Below are 12,520 nucleotides of genomic sequence, written 5' to 3'. Positions count from 1 at the left end.
TTTCACCCATACTCAGAGAAAACTAATATTATTTTTATTTCTTATTTTTGAATATGTAGTTTTTACCTAGTTGAGATCATATTGTATGTACATGTGCTTATATTAAAATTTTGCTTATATTCTAATCTTGTTGATTTAATTTTCTTTCGTTATTTTTTTTTTTTTTTAGGTAATAGAAATCTGACATTGTTTTGGAATGAATTTGGATACCAGAATGACAAGGACAAGGAGAAATCTTTAGATTCCGTTCAGTATCAAAGACGACAAGCCATGGCCATCCCATTCATCATTCAGTGTGGTGAGTCTGGAATTCCATTCCAATCAGCAAACATTTAGTGTGGTCCCAATAGCAAGTCATTGTGCTAAAAAATGGTTTGTGAGAGGGACGTGGATGGGTCAGAGTCTCGCTTTCAAGAAGAGTAAGGTCCTAGGAAAGGTTCAGAAACACGTGAACCTAATTGTAATAGAGATGAAAATAAGGTAAATGAGGTCAAAGAAGTGTAACGTTACTTGCGGTTTCAAAAAAAGGGAGGTGGTGGAAGTTGAGGTCAAGCCTCATGACAGAGGTATCTTCTTCGATGTGACTGCTTCTCTCCCTTTAGTTGTGGAGTTTGTCCCAGTCTTCAGATCTATGTCTGGGATATTTAGAGTGATGTGACAGTTATCCAGCAGTCTTTGTGGGAGTCTGTGTTCCTTTGCCTATGCTGTCATCTTCCTCTGTGTCTCTCAAAGATAGAATTTTGAGAGGTGGAATAGTGGGGAGTATGTGCTAATATCAAGTGTACACTTCAGCTAAAATTTTTGTGATAGAATAATAGAAACAGTTATTTTTAAATTTTTAATACCTGGCACTGTGTTAAATATATAGTGCTTAGTAATTGACTCCTGAATGAATGATGAATGAGTAATAAAAGATAAGAGTGTTCAGGTTGAGTAAACCTATTAGAGGTCCTCGAATGCCAGAGTAAGGACTTTTTTACTTTGATAAGTAATGATGAGGCTTTGGGGGTTTTTCAGTAGGAGAACAACATTACTGAGGCATTCAGCACTTAGGTTCATGTGCCTCTCATCCATCTTCTAGCCAATATATAAAGGGTTAGAGAATTAAAGGTGCTCTTTACTACCTGCAAGGAATCTGCCATCCAGTGGGGAAGGCAGCCAGGCAAACAAAAAAGTGCACAATAGTGTGCAAAATTCTGTAATTACTTACACTGTGCCCAGGGAACACTCGTCCTATCTTGTCCCTGCAGTGGTCCAAAGAGGACCTGAGTGTCCTATGTAACTCAGTCTAGGATGATTTGGAGTAGGCCTACCGCCAAGGTTGAGGTCAGACCTGTGAGGAGACCACTGGCATCATCCAGGATCCAGGGGAGAAATTATAAATGTCCAAAGAAAGGCATGGCTGTGCAATTTCAGAGGAACATACACGCCACACACTTAGAAGGAATAATTAAGGAAACTGATGATACAATAATATGCAACAACCTCTTGGTTGATAACAATAATGGCTAAAAGTTACTGTGTGTTTTTGATGAGTGCAGGGTACTGCCAGAATCCAACTTCCAGTATCCTTGAGCTGTATGAAATTGTGCAAATTCCTTGAATTCCGTAAGCCTCAGTTTTCAGATTTACAAAACAGGGTTAGTATTTGTAGGCGTCATACAGCTTTGTGAAAAAATGAATGAACACATACGAAGTTTACTAAGTGCTTAGGATGGTGTATTAGGGTTCTCCAGAGAAAGAGAAGAAAAAGGACAGATGGATGAATGGTCAGATAGATATTAATTCTGGTGAACTGGGTCACATGATTAAGAGGCTGAAGAATCTTGAGACCTGCAGTTAGCAAGCTGGAGACCCAGGAGAGCCACTGGCTTAATTCCAGTTTGAGTCTGAAGGCCTGAGAATCTGGAGACCTGGTGACACAGTTCCAGTCTGAATACTGACAGGCTTGATACTCAAGAACTGCTGACCTTGTAGTTTGAGTCTAAAGGCAGGAAAAAAACTGATGTCTCAGCTTAAGACAGGACGGAAACCTTACTTATAGGACAGTAAGCCTTTCTTTGTGTCTATTCAGGCCTTCAGCTGACTAGATGAGGCCCATCCATGTTAGGGAAGATAATCTTTGTTCAGTATATCAGTGCAAATGCTCTCATCCAAAACACTCTCACAGACACACTCAGAATAATGTTTGACAAGATATCTGGGTATCCTGTGGACCAGTCGAACTGACACATGAAATTTACTGTCATGAATAATCCCTAGCAATGTTGTCTTTTATCATTATTATGTCATTTAATCCTCAATGATCCTTTTGGGTAAGTGCTAATATTAATCGCTTTTTACAGATGATAATACTGAAGCATAGACAAGTACTTTGTCCAAGATCATAGAGGTAGTAACTGGTAGAGCTATTCCAGTTCTTAGCCACTGTGACTTGAACACTGTGTTCTTAACCAATGTGGATACTGCCTTGACCTTAGATGAAAAGAGAATATTTACCTAAGATCCATTACCTGTGGATCTTACCACAGGATAATGTGGATAGAATTCAGGATTAGAGTTGAGAATAACCTGGAGAGACTGGAGTGCCTTGGTTCTACAGGCAGAGAAGGAGTGACAGGAAGAAACAGACAAAAGTCAGAAACTGTAGGCTGGACGGTGGGGTAAGAGCCAGAGACAGGTGCAGAGTGAACAACTGTGTAAATGGTTCAGAGACTTTGATTTTCCTTGTTATGTTAGTCATGTGGTTGAAGATGGAAAATGGTGGAGGCAGCAGAGGGATTGTAGGTCAGAAAAAATTGAAGAGTCAAGTCCCTAGAAGTCTTCCTGTGGTTCAAGAAGAGGTGGGGACCTATTAGCAACATTCTTCTGGCTGAAAGGAGCAGGAACCAATTGGAAAGAGCTTAAGCAATTACGACGACAACGATAATTGACAACAGTTTATTGGTGGTGTCTTGGGGTAGCTTATAGAATCCCAGGCTAGTTGTGCCATCAGATATAAAGGTATGTGATCATGGATTCACTTGTCTCTGGATTGAAAGATACATAAAACTTTTAGTATGTGCGATCTAGTATGTTACTTGCTATGTTCTGTATGACTGCTCTTTCTTGTCTGTGATTTTGTTTCCATTATCAGATCTTTGCCTTAAATGGAGAGTCTTGCCTTCTTCTATTACTTATCAGGAAAAAGAATTTTTTGACCTCTGGATTTGTGCTAATAATCCTAACCTCTTGGAAAACAGGTAGTTTTTGATAATTTTCTTTAAATTCACTATCCATTTGATTCCCAAAATGCATATGTGTGAAACTGGAACATGTCAGCGATAGATACATTTTAGCTTAATAGTCATCCCTGTGAACTCTTTCTAGCTCCTTACCACCTGTGGAAAGATACTTCGTTAGTGTGCTTTTCCATCAAGATAAAGGAGACCTGCATATAACTATTTGCAAACTTTGGGATGTGCAGCTCTGTGCTTCCACCGGCAGGAGACAATGACCCACTGTTGGAGTTCTGCCTTCCACGGCCTTATTGTAAAGGAGCCTTATCCAGAGGGTGTCTCCAGGGGCACTAACCTGTTAAACCATGTGCTTTTTCTATTTAAGTCACATATTGATTTCATTGTTTTGTGCCCTTGGAGGAAGAACTTCAGGCTAAAACAGGAAAAAGACCAATTAAGTATTGATGAATGTCACTGTTATTCTAGGCCCTTTAGACTTACGTTATTTTCCTTGGGGAGGGAATGAATGAGTATCCCCTTTAATGAAGGCACCCCTAAATCAAACGTTGCTTCTCCATGGAATTTTTTCTAAGTTCTTTGGCCTGGATAAGTGGATCAATATTGCTAATACAGACATTAGAGTAATAACTCCTGTTTTATTATTTTTATCTAACCCTAAAAAAAAGGGAGGGAAATTAAAACACACACACACACACACCCCAACATTTAGAAACTGCTGCTACTACCCTTGCTACCTGGAGTCCCCAAGTTATTTTATTTAGAGACTAAGGAAAATAGCAGAGGTGGTAAGGGCTCTTAGATTCCTTATGGCCAAGGGCTTTCTAGTCTCATGTTTTTGGTTTGCAGCAGAATCTGTTTTCCCCAAATAAAATTTGTTCAAACCCCAAATACATAAGATAAATATAGAACTTTCCTGATTAAATTGGAAGCTGGGAATCTGAGGGCCTGAGACTCCACTTCTCATTTCTGTTCTGTACTGTCTGCAAAAAGCTTAGAGCTCCAGGGAGCCATGATTATAAATTACTGATCTAGCCTCACTCCTTCATTTTAGAGAAGTGAAAATTGAAGCCTGATGGGGGCTAAGAAACCTGTTCATGAGACTACTGGCCAAGGTCTCTGACTCCTAACTGGGTTCCAGCCCTGGCTTGAAACTTAAGTATCTCCCACATAAGATCCAAGAGTTGGCTCGGTTTCAATATGAAGAAGAGTTACTCATATTGATCCCTTCCTATGAGCTAAGAACTTTTCCTGTAGCATTAGGATAGTGTTTAGAGTTCTGACTCTGGTGGAGCCAGACTGCCTGTGTTTGACTCCTCGGGCTCTACTAGCTGTGAGATCTTGGATAGGTGGCATAACCTCTCTTTAACTTGGCTTTCTGTCACTTAGAATGGGGTGTAATCATAGTACCTTTTGCGTCCTCTCTGGGTCCAGCTGAGCTCCTTAAAAGACAGTTTACTAAATTTACTAAGTTCCTGGTTACTGGGAGCTTCTAGGTCCCTCTCTACAGATCTAACCTATATCTGTGACTTCTTAGCCCAGTCTTCGGCATTCCTGGACCCACAGAACTGGTATTTATCCTCCACGGTTTTCCCTACCTCCAGCTCACCATTGTCTGTGAATCGGTACATTCTCAACCTTTCCTCCCTGAAAAGTGATGATGTCATCACAGAGCATTGCAAAATTAGTTTCAAAGCATCAGTTCTGGCTCTTTTATACATCCAAACGATGCCCCTGGTGACGACAGGCAAGAGAAATTTAGCCACATCAATAGAAAACTGATGGTCCTTCAAAGCTTAAAATGCAGAGTTGTCCTATAATTTAAGTCCCTGATTCTTGAAATATAATGACATGATTTTGACCATGTGTATTTCATTTCCGCTGAAAAGATTAGGACCCAAAAATATGCTTAATGTGACAGCAAGCAATTTGGGGGCCGTGTAAAGAAAAGCTCCTGATTATGAGGGCAATTACTTGAGAGTTGACACTTCCTTTACTGGAGGACATTAACGACGCTGGTTCAGTACGGTAGGATGGACCCTGTGTACTTTGAGAACATGCCCTGAAATAGCAAAACCTTATGCCATTTGATTTGGATAGAATCCCGTGAAATCGGTGTATGTTAGTGATGAGAAGTACAGTATAGTTATTAGGTAACATTCGGTGAATGGAAGGCCTGAGTAATGGGGTAAAAACGTGGCACTGTCTGTATTTACAGAAAGTAGAGTGTTATTGTCAGCAGTTAATTGCCAATGTCAGCAGCGTTAATGCCAATGAAGAGCATTTCAGCGAACATGTCTGCGTAACCAGAAGTTAGCAGGAAACGTAGCAACAGCTTTCTCTTACATAGCAATTACATATGTCATCTCATTTCCTCTTTACCATAACCATATGGACTTGCATCATTTTTCAGAGGAGGAAACAGTGAGGGCAGGAGAGGCCCAGTGACTTGTCCAGGATGCCTCCCTAGAGCTGAGGCTTGAAGCCAAGCCTTTGGATGCAAACCTGTACTCTTGGTGCTTTATCACACCCACTCCCTGAAGGCTTGCTCTCGACGATTTTTTTTTTATTATTGTACTATAGTTGACACACAATGCTACATTATTTTCAGGTGTACAACACAGTGATTCAACATCTGTATATGTCGGGCTGTGCTCACTGCCAGGGAAGCTCCACCTGTCACCATGCAAATGCTATTACCGTATCACCCACTGTATTCCTAGTGGTGCCTTTTATCCCGTGACCTGCTCATTCCATAGCTGGAAGCCTGTGTCACCTGTCCTCCTTCTCTCCTTTGGCCTACCCTCCAACCCCTTTCGCTCTGGCAACCTCTGTATTTAGAAGGCTGATTCTGCTTTTTATTTGTTTATTCATTTGTTTTGTTTTTTAGATTTTAGATTTTTACATTTTGGGAAGTCTCATGCCAGTCATATGCTCTGTGGTGACAAAATGCACCATTTTACAAAGGGTAGTATTCCGAGCTGGTCACCCAGGCAGGGTAAAATGAAGCCATTCTTCTTTGGACCACCAGAGCATCTTTTTCTTTTCCACTTTAAACATAGAAGGAGGCTAGACATTTTTTATCACAGTACCTGAGAAATAGGTACCTATAGACTTCCATTACATTCGTGTTATGCGTTTATATCTGCATTTGGAAATAGGGATCACCAGCAGGGGAAAAGTGATGCTTATCGTTCGCTCGAACCAAAAAAGTCTGAAAACGATGTTTAAAATATCCATGGGTCATACTGCAAGTTAAATCTTTAAAGATCGTTGAATGGATTGTGTTTGATTAAAATCCTTGAGGTTTCTCTCTTCTGAATTAAAACTTAATGTTTTTAAGTTAATGTTCATTTTCTCAAATGAAATAGAAACCCATATAGGTACCACTCCAGGGTCTTCGAATCAATATTGCAGGTGGCTGTATTTATAGTTGATGTACCCTGATTGGTTTCTCTACCCCCTTTTTTGGGAAAGTAACAATAACAGCCAATACCATATGTGGGTGGAATTAAGTGTTTTTTTCAGTCATACTTGAATATGATTGTAGCTCCTCACTCTCCTCTCTTGCTAGGGGGAAGGGAAAAACACCCTGTAGCCTTGAAGAATGGAAATCATGGGTTTGATCTGTTTTGCTTTCCTGCGCTGGTTCAGAAGGGAGAAGACCCTCTTTCTAGTCTCAACCTCCTCCTCTCCGTCCTAGCTTAACAACACATTTATTTTATATAAACTTTGCCCCCTCCTTTGGGTTCCAGTCAATAATAGAAAAACCCTTGTGTAAAGCAGGCTCTTAGAATCGACCCTGACATTTTGCTCCACTCTAGAACATTCCCAGCCTTACCCTGAATCGAGCCACACCCAAGGGGAGCTGAACTTCTTATCCTTAACAAGCCTCAATACCAGGGGAAACAATATAATAGCTCAATTTTTTGTTTGTTTGGCTAACTCAGCTCCCCAGAACATAGCCATGGAACCAAAAGTAGGGGGAAAACAGGACCCGCAACCTCTTGAGCCGTATGTTTCAAAAGTCATTAGTATTTTATGTGACTATAAGGAGGGAGGCTCTCATTCACAGTCTGCTTACTGTCCATCTACATACAGTTCAGCTTGATTATATAGTACATGTGTTGAAACAGCACAGAAGTAAGACTGGGAAACGCAGTGGCTGCTGCAGCAGGGGAGGGAAGGACGTGTGATTGCTGCAGCCCGATCCTGGGGCTAGTCCATGATGAAGGGCTGCCGGGGGCGCAGTGACCCGCAGGCCTGTCACTGAGCACCACACCCCATCCCAAGGGTCCCTGCTCTTCACAGTCAGCCTTCACGGTGGATCCAGAAGCAGAATTATTTGGTGTTTTTTAGGAGACATATAGATCCCTACCTGACATTTTTTGGGAACAAAAAATGGCAATAATGAGATAAGCCTCAGTATCTAAAAGCATTTTTGCAAAAGGCCTCATTTCATGATCTTTCAGGGTAAATGAAGCAGTTGTAAAAGAATGAATATATTCCCCCATTCTTGGAAGTAGACCACACTCCACGTTTTCCCTTAAGCTCTTTTCCATGTGAACTGGCGATTTAATGTCTCGTATTATCTCAAGTCACTGATAAACACTGCTCTTCCTTTGTATTCAAATTTTGGATGTAAGGCATAAAGTGAATCTGTTTATAGAAGTAAAACATCTTGTATAGACAGTAGTTTTATATTTGCTCCTGACGCTGTCTCCTGTTGATTCTGAAGTTGTCATCAGGCTGAACGCCTTCCTTCCATCCCTCTGGGCACCATGAGCTCCATGTCACCATCAAAAACTGAGAAAGAGAAGCACCTTCAAGAGGTGGTCCAAAGGTATCAAAATCGACTGGCAGACCCACAGCCACAGGTGAGATGTTATTCTTTCCAGAATCTACTAGAACTCTAGAGCTCTTGGTTTTATGTGTGTGAAGAACTAATGTGCTTTACCCCTGTAAATTGTGTAGCTTCTTTTTTCCATCCTTTTTTGTCACATTCTTCTAATTTTCACTCTAAGGACTACTCTAGAGACAGGCACAAGTACCCCAGGGGCTCAGGAAGAAAGGAGGGTTAAAAAAAAAAAATGAAAAACTACCTATCATATTCAAGCCCATCTACACAACAGCATGTGAGAGGAACAGGGGGATTTATTTCCAGCAGGCAGAGGCACAGAGAGCTTCGTATAGATGACACAGTCAAGACTGGGACATAAGTCTATATGCTTCCAAAGGCTAGGCTCTTTTTGTTTCATTGGGCTTCTTCCATGAAGGTGGATTTTTGAGGTGAAGAGCTGTTCTTTTAAAAAATATTAACCTATGGGCACCCGAGTGGCTCAGTAGGTTAATCCTCTGCCTTCAGCTCAGGTCATGATCTTGGGGTCCTGGGATCAAGCCCCGCATCAGGCTCTGCTCAGCAGGGAACCTGCTTCCTGCCCCTGCCTCTCTGCCTACTTGTGATCTCCCCCTCTCTGTCAAATAAATAAAAAAATAAAATCCTTAAAGAAATACTGGTGTATTTATATATAAATTCAGTGTCACTTAGTTGTTAAGAAAATTCAATAAATAAAATGTAACTATCCATAAATATAAGTAACCATGATTTCAAGGAAAAGAAAAAGTGGTATGGAGAAACATTATTTTAATCTCTTAACTAATGAAGTAATTAGATCTCTGTTTACTTTATAGATTTAATACCCAAATTCAGCACTTTTAAATTGGATATCCTGTCAGCTTCCTCAAATAGAACTTGAGGAGGTCAGCAGCGTATGTCCAAATGTGTTGAGTTTTCTGTAAATGTCAGGAAATAAAATACTTGAATAGCAAATTCTCTTATGGAGCAAGAATAGAGTCTCTGGCTTACTACCTTATTATTATTAGTTGTATTCCCGTGCTTTTAGAAGATCAACTTTCTTCTCTACCTCATTTCATCTTCTTGCCCCTCCCACTTTGCTAGGGATCTGCCATGCAAGTCAGCCACCACTTGGGGTCACAACCAAGGAAATCTGACCCTCCTTTTTAGTCTGGAGTCTCTGGGTCTCTGGGGAAGACACTGAGTCGCTTTGCAAACACATTCTCAGAAGCATTCCCCGTCCCCCCAAATTGGTGAAACTGTCTATAGTTCTTAGAGCTTCTAGTTGTGGGTTTGATAACAGAGGTCAGAAGTAAGGGTATCTCAACCTGCAGCTTCTTTAATTGACAAGCAGGTAAAGTCCGATCTTTCCAACGGGGAATGTCTTCATTCTTGTTAGCCACTCCCTGTAGATTTGCGAAGGTACACTGGGTCTCCTGAAGTGCCGCTGCCTTTATTGCAGTCTCTGAATGCTTTTTTCTTTCCTGTGGAGGTCAGAGCTGACCCTTGGATGTGCCAATCACAAAGTCTTGAATAGTGCCAATCACAAAGTCTTGATTATCTTTTTGTTTGTTTAGTATTGGATGTTTTATTCCTTACTAAGGTAGAGATTTTGAGGGTAGCTCTTGGGGTAACCTATTTGGGCCATCCATTCTGCTTATTCTTTCTTGGTAGTTGAGTTTTTCATAAGCCAGGTTTATAGATTCAGTCTGTTTGATGTGTAAACAAAGAAGGTTAGCAGTCCCTGCCTAGAGACTTGCTCCCATCAGTTCAAAGAGCCAAGGAATCCTCCCCCTCCTCCCTGGCCCCCTTTCGTGAAGGTAGGATTTCCCAACATCTTTAACTCCCTTTCAGTAGTGCCCTTCACTGATCCTAATTCTGTGGTCCTCAAGGAAAGCTTTGTTTAGAGTTCACCAACCATGGCCAGCCAGTTAACTTTTTTTAAAATTTATTTTTATTTATTTTCATTGTAACAGTATTCATTGTTTTTGCACCACACCCAGTGCTCCATGCAATCTGTGCCCTCTCTAATACCCACCACCTGGTTCCCCCAACCTCCTACCCCCTGCCCCTTCAAAACCCTCAGATTGTTTTTCACAGTCCATAGTCTCTCATGGTTCACCTCCCCTGCCAATTTCCCTCAACTCCCTTCTCCTCTCCATCTCCCCTTGTCTTCCATGTTACTTGTTATGCTCCACAAATAAGTGAAACCATATGATAATTGACTCTCTCTGCTTGATTTATTTCACTCAGCATAATCTCTTCTAGTCCCGTCCATGTTGCTACAAAAGTTGGGTATTCATCCTTCTGATGGAGGCATAATACTCCATAGTCCAACCAGTTAACTTTAAGGAGGTCATTGATCACATACTTGCTTTTGGGTCTCTCCCCTGCCAGGCATTGTAGGGAAGATGGAGTAACCTTTATACCACGGTGTGAGCTCTTTGAAAGCAGAGATAGTCTTGGTCTTGTTCAGTGTAAATCTCTTAACCTAACACAGTGCCTGGCAAGCAGTAGGTATTCAGTAGTTGTTGGGCCAATATACAGAACACACACTCAGATAATAAATAGTTCTTTCCTGGACCAAGCCTAATAGCCTTTTGAAAATTAGCGGACCACTGCCACACAATACTAGTTCAGTATCTGTCTGTTCTCAACTGAAACCACTAGAGAAGTTTATGACACGAAGTGAGTGAGGGCAGCTTTATTCAAAAAAGGGTTCACAGAATAAGTGGCACTTAGCTTGTGTCTTGAAGTCTATTTCAGAGAATTAGGGGAAATGACAGAGCAGGCATTCTAGGTGAGAAAAACATTATAAAAGAAGACTTGGAGATCAGCACTGACTTGTTCCTTCAGGATGCCAATCTTTTAAATTATATGCTAAACTTATGTATTTTAAAAAATAGACTTAGCATCTGTGTGACATGTCTGTTTTTTAAAGACCGTGTAACTCGTTATAGAATATGGTAATTGTTGAATAGATGACCTCTGGAAGGTGACCTCAATTCCCCTTTCACAAAAATAACCCATGAAAATATTCAAAAACTGTATTTTGGTGATAGCTGCCTGATGCCAGAAACAAGACTCAAAACCATCCAATATTCATTGTGAATTTTCTTTTTTTCCTGACTGCATTTTAAAAGAAGTTCTGTCAGAATACGACACAGGCAGGGCTGGGAAAGGCAGGAAAATAGGGCATTAGTGCCCTTCAGGTACAATGCAGACATGATTCAAGTGTAGAGTAGATACCACTGGAAAATCAGGAGCTTGCTAGCATGTGGCCATGATTCACTATGTCTGTGGTGGTGCCCATTCTCCCATATCTGGAAATAATAAGGTGCTTGCCATGGAATTATAGTCTGCCCCCTCTTGTTCTCTCTCCCTGCCTCCCTCTACCAGTGCCTGCTTACTTATCCATTGACTAGACTGGGAAACAGATATAAAAATGACCAAAGTCTGCAAATCCCATTTCTTACTTTCTCGTATTTCATCTTTCATGGCTGAAAGCATCCTGATCTGGAAAAATGAAAAGTTGACTAGGTTCATTAAAGACCTTTCTGGATCTTAGATTCTGTGGCTCTGGGCTTTGTGTTACAGACAAGCAGGAGTGATCAAATAATGGTAGCAGAGATAGTATTATGGTGGTAATATGTGAAGTTGGCAGCTATAGCCTCTTTTCCACTCCTCACACGCCCACCTGCTGTGTCAAGTGACTAACTCTTAGAAGCAGCGCCTACCTGATTCCCTGGTTAGACAATGCTTGCAGTGAGTCAGGAAGCTGTTCTGGTAAGAGAGGTAACCACTGAGATCGGTGGTTAGATCGGGTCCTCTCCTTCCCAGGAGTAAATGAGGTAGCGAGGTCCAAAGCTGTCATTTCCACAGATGGTATTTTATGAAATCGCTGCAACAGAACAGTTACATTAATTATAGCAAAAGAGGAAATTAAATTTCAAAGACGTTAAATAACTGGAATCGATCACATATTTTTAAATAGCGAAGTTGGAATTTGTTTCCTTTTTGTCTAATTTCAGCAAGGATCTGCTCAGTCTCATAAGGATAAACACACACAGAAAGGACCGAAGAACATTTGCAAAGGCAACAAACCGATACATTGCAAAACCTATTTGCTAAGGAAAATACTGAAGTTCAGTAACCTAACAGGAGAGCTCAAATTCAAGATGTAATTGATAAACTGTGTCGGCAGCCTGACACCCTCTCTATAAATTGTGCTTCCAAAACAGCCCATTCCACTTGTTCTCCTTTCCAAAGGGATGAATGAATAACCTGTTCCTCGCTCCACTTTCAAGTTCATGCCTCTGTACCTGCTGTTTTCTATACCGAGTGACAAGTGCCATCTGCTGGCCACACGATGAACATTTTCATTTTCATTGTGTCACTCTAGACTGCTCAGCTACTAAGTGGCATGTTA

At 41.0% G+C, this 12,520-nt stretch overlaps 1 protein-coding gene across 1 annotated transcript in view; it reads left to right on the top strand.

Moving 5' to 3' along the window:
* MORC1 (MORC family CW-type zinc finger 1) overlaps positions 1-12,520 on the top strand; it is a 187,187-nt gene that overhangs the window by 112,907 nt on the left and 61,760 nt on the right. Inside the window, exons 18-20 of the mRNA XM_044254799.1 lie at positions 170-298; positions 3,137-3,242; positions 7,975-8,113. Of these exons, the coding sequence (XP_044110734.1) occupies positions 170-298; positions 3,137-3,242; positions 7,975-8,113 (374 nt within the window). The remainder of the gene's footprint in view (positions 1-169; positions 299-3,136; positions 3,243-7,974; positions 8,114-12,520) is intronic.

Source organism: Neovison vison, chromosome 6 (assembly GCF_020171115.1).
Source record: "Neovison vison isolate M4711 chromosome 6, ASM_NN_V1, whole genome shotgun sequence".
NCBI lineage: Eukaryota > Metazoa > Chordata > Mammalia > Carnivora > Mustelidae > Neogale > Neogale vison.
The sequence above is the reverse complement of the archived record's forward strand: the minus strand, read 5'-3'. Positions and strand labels throughout refer to the sequence as shown.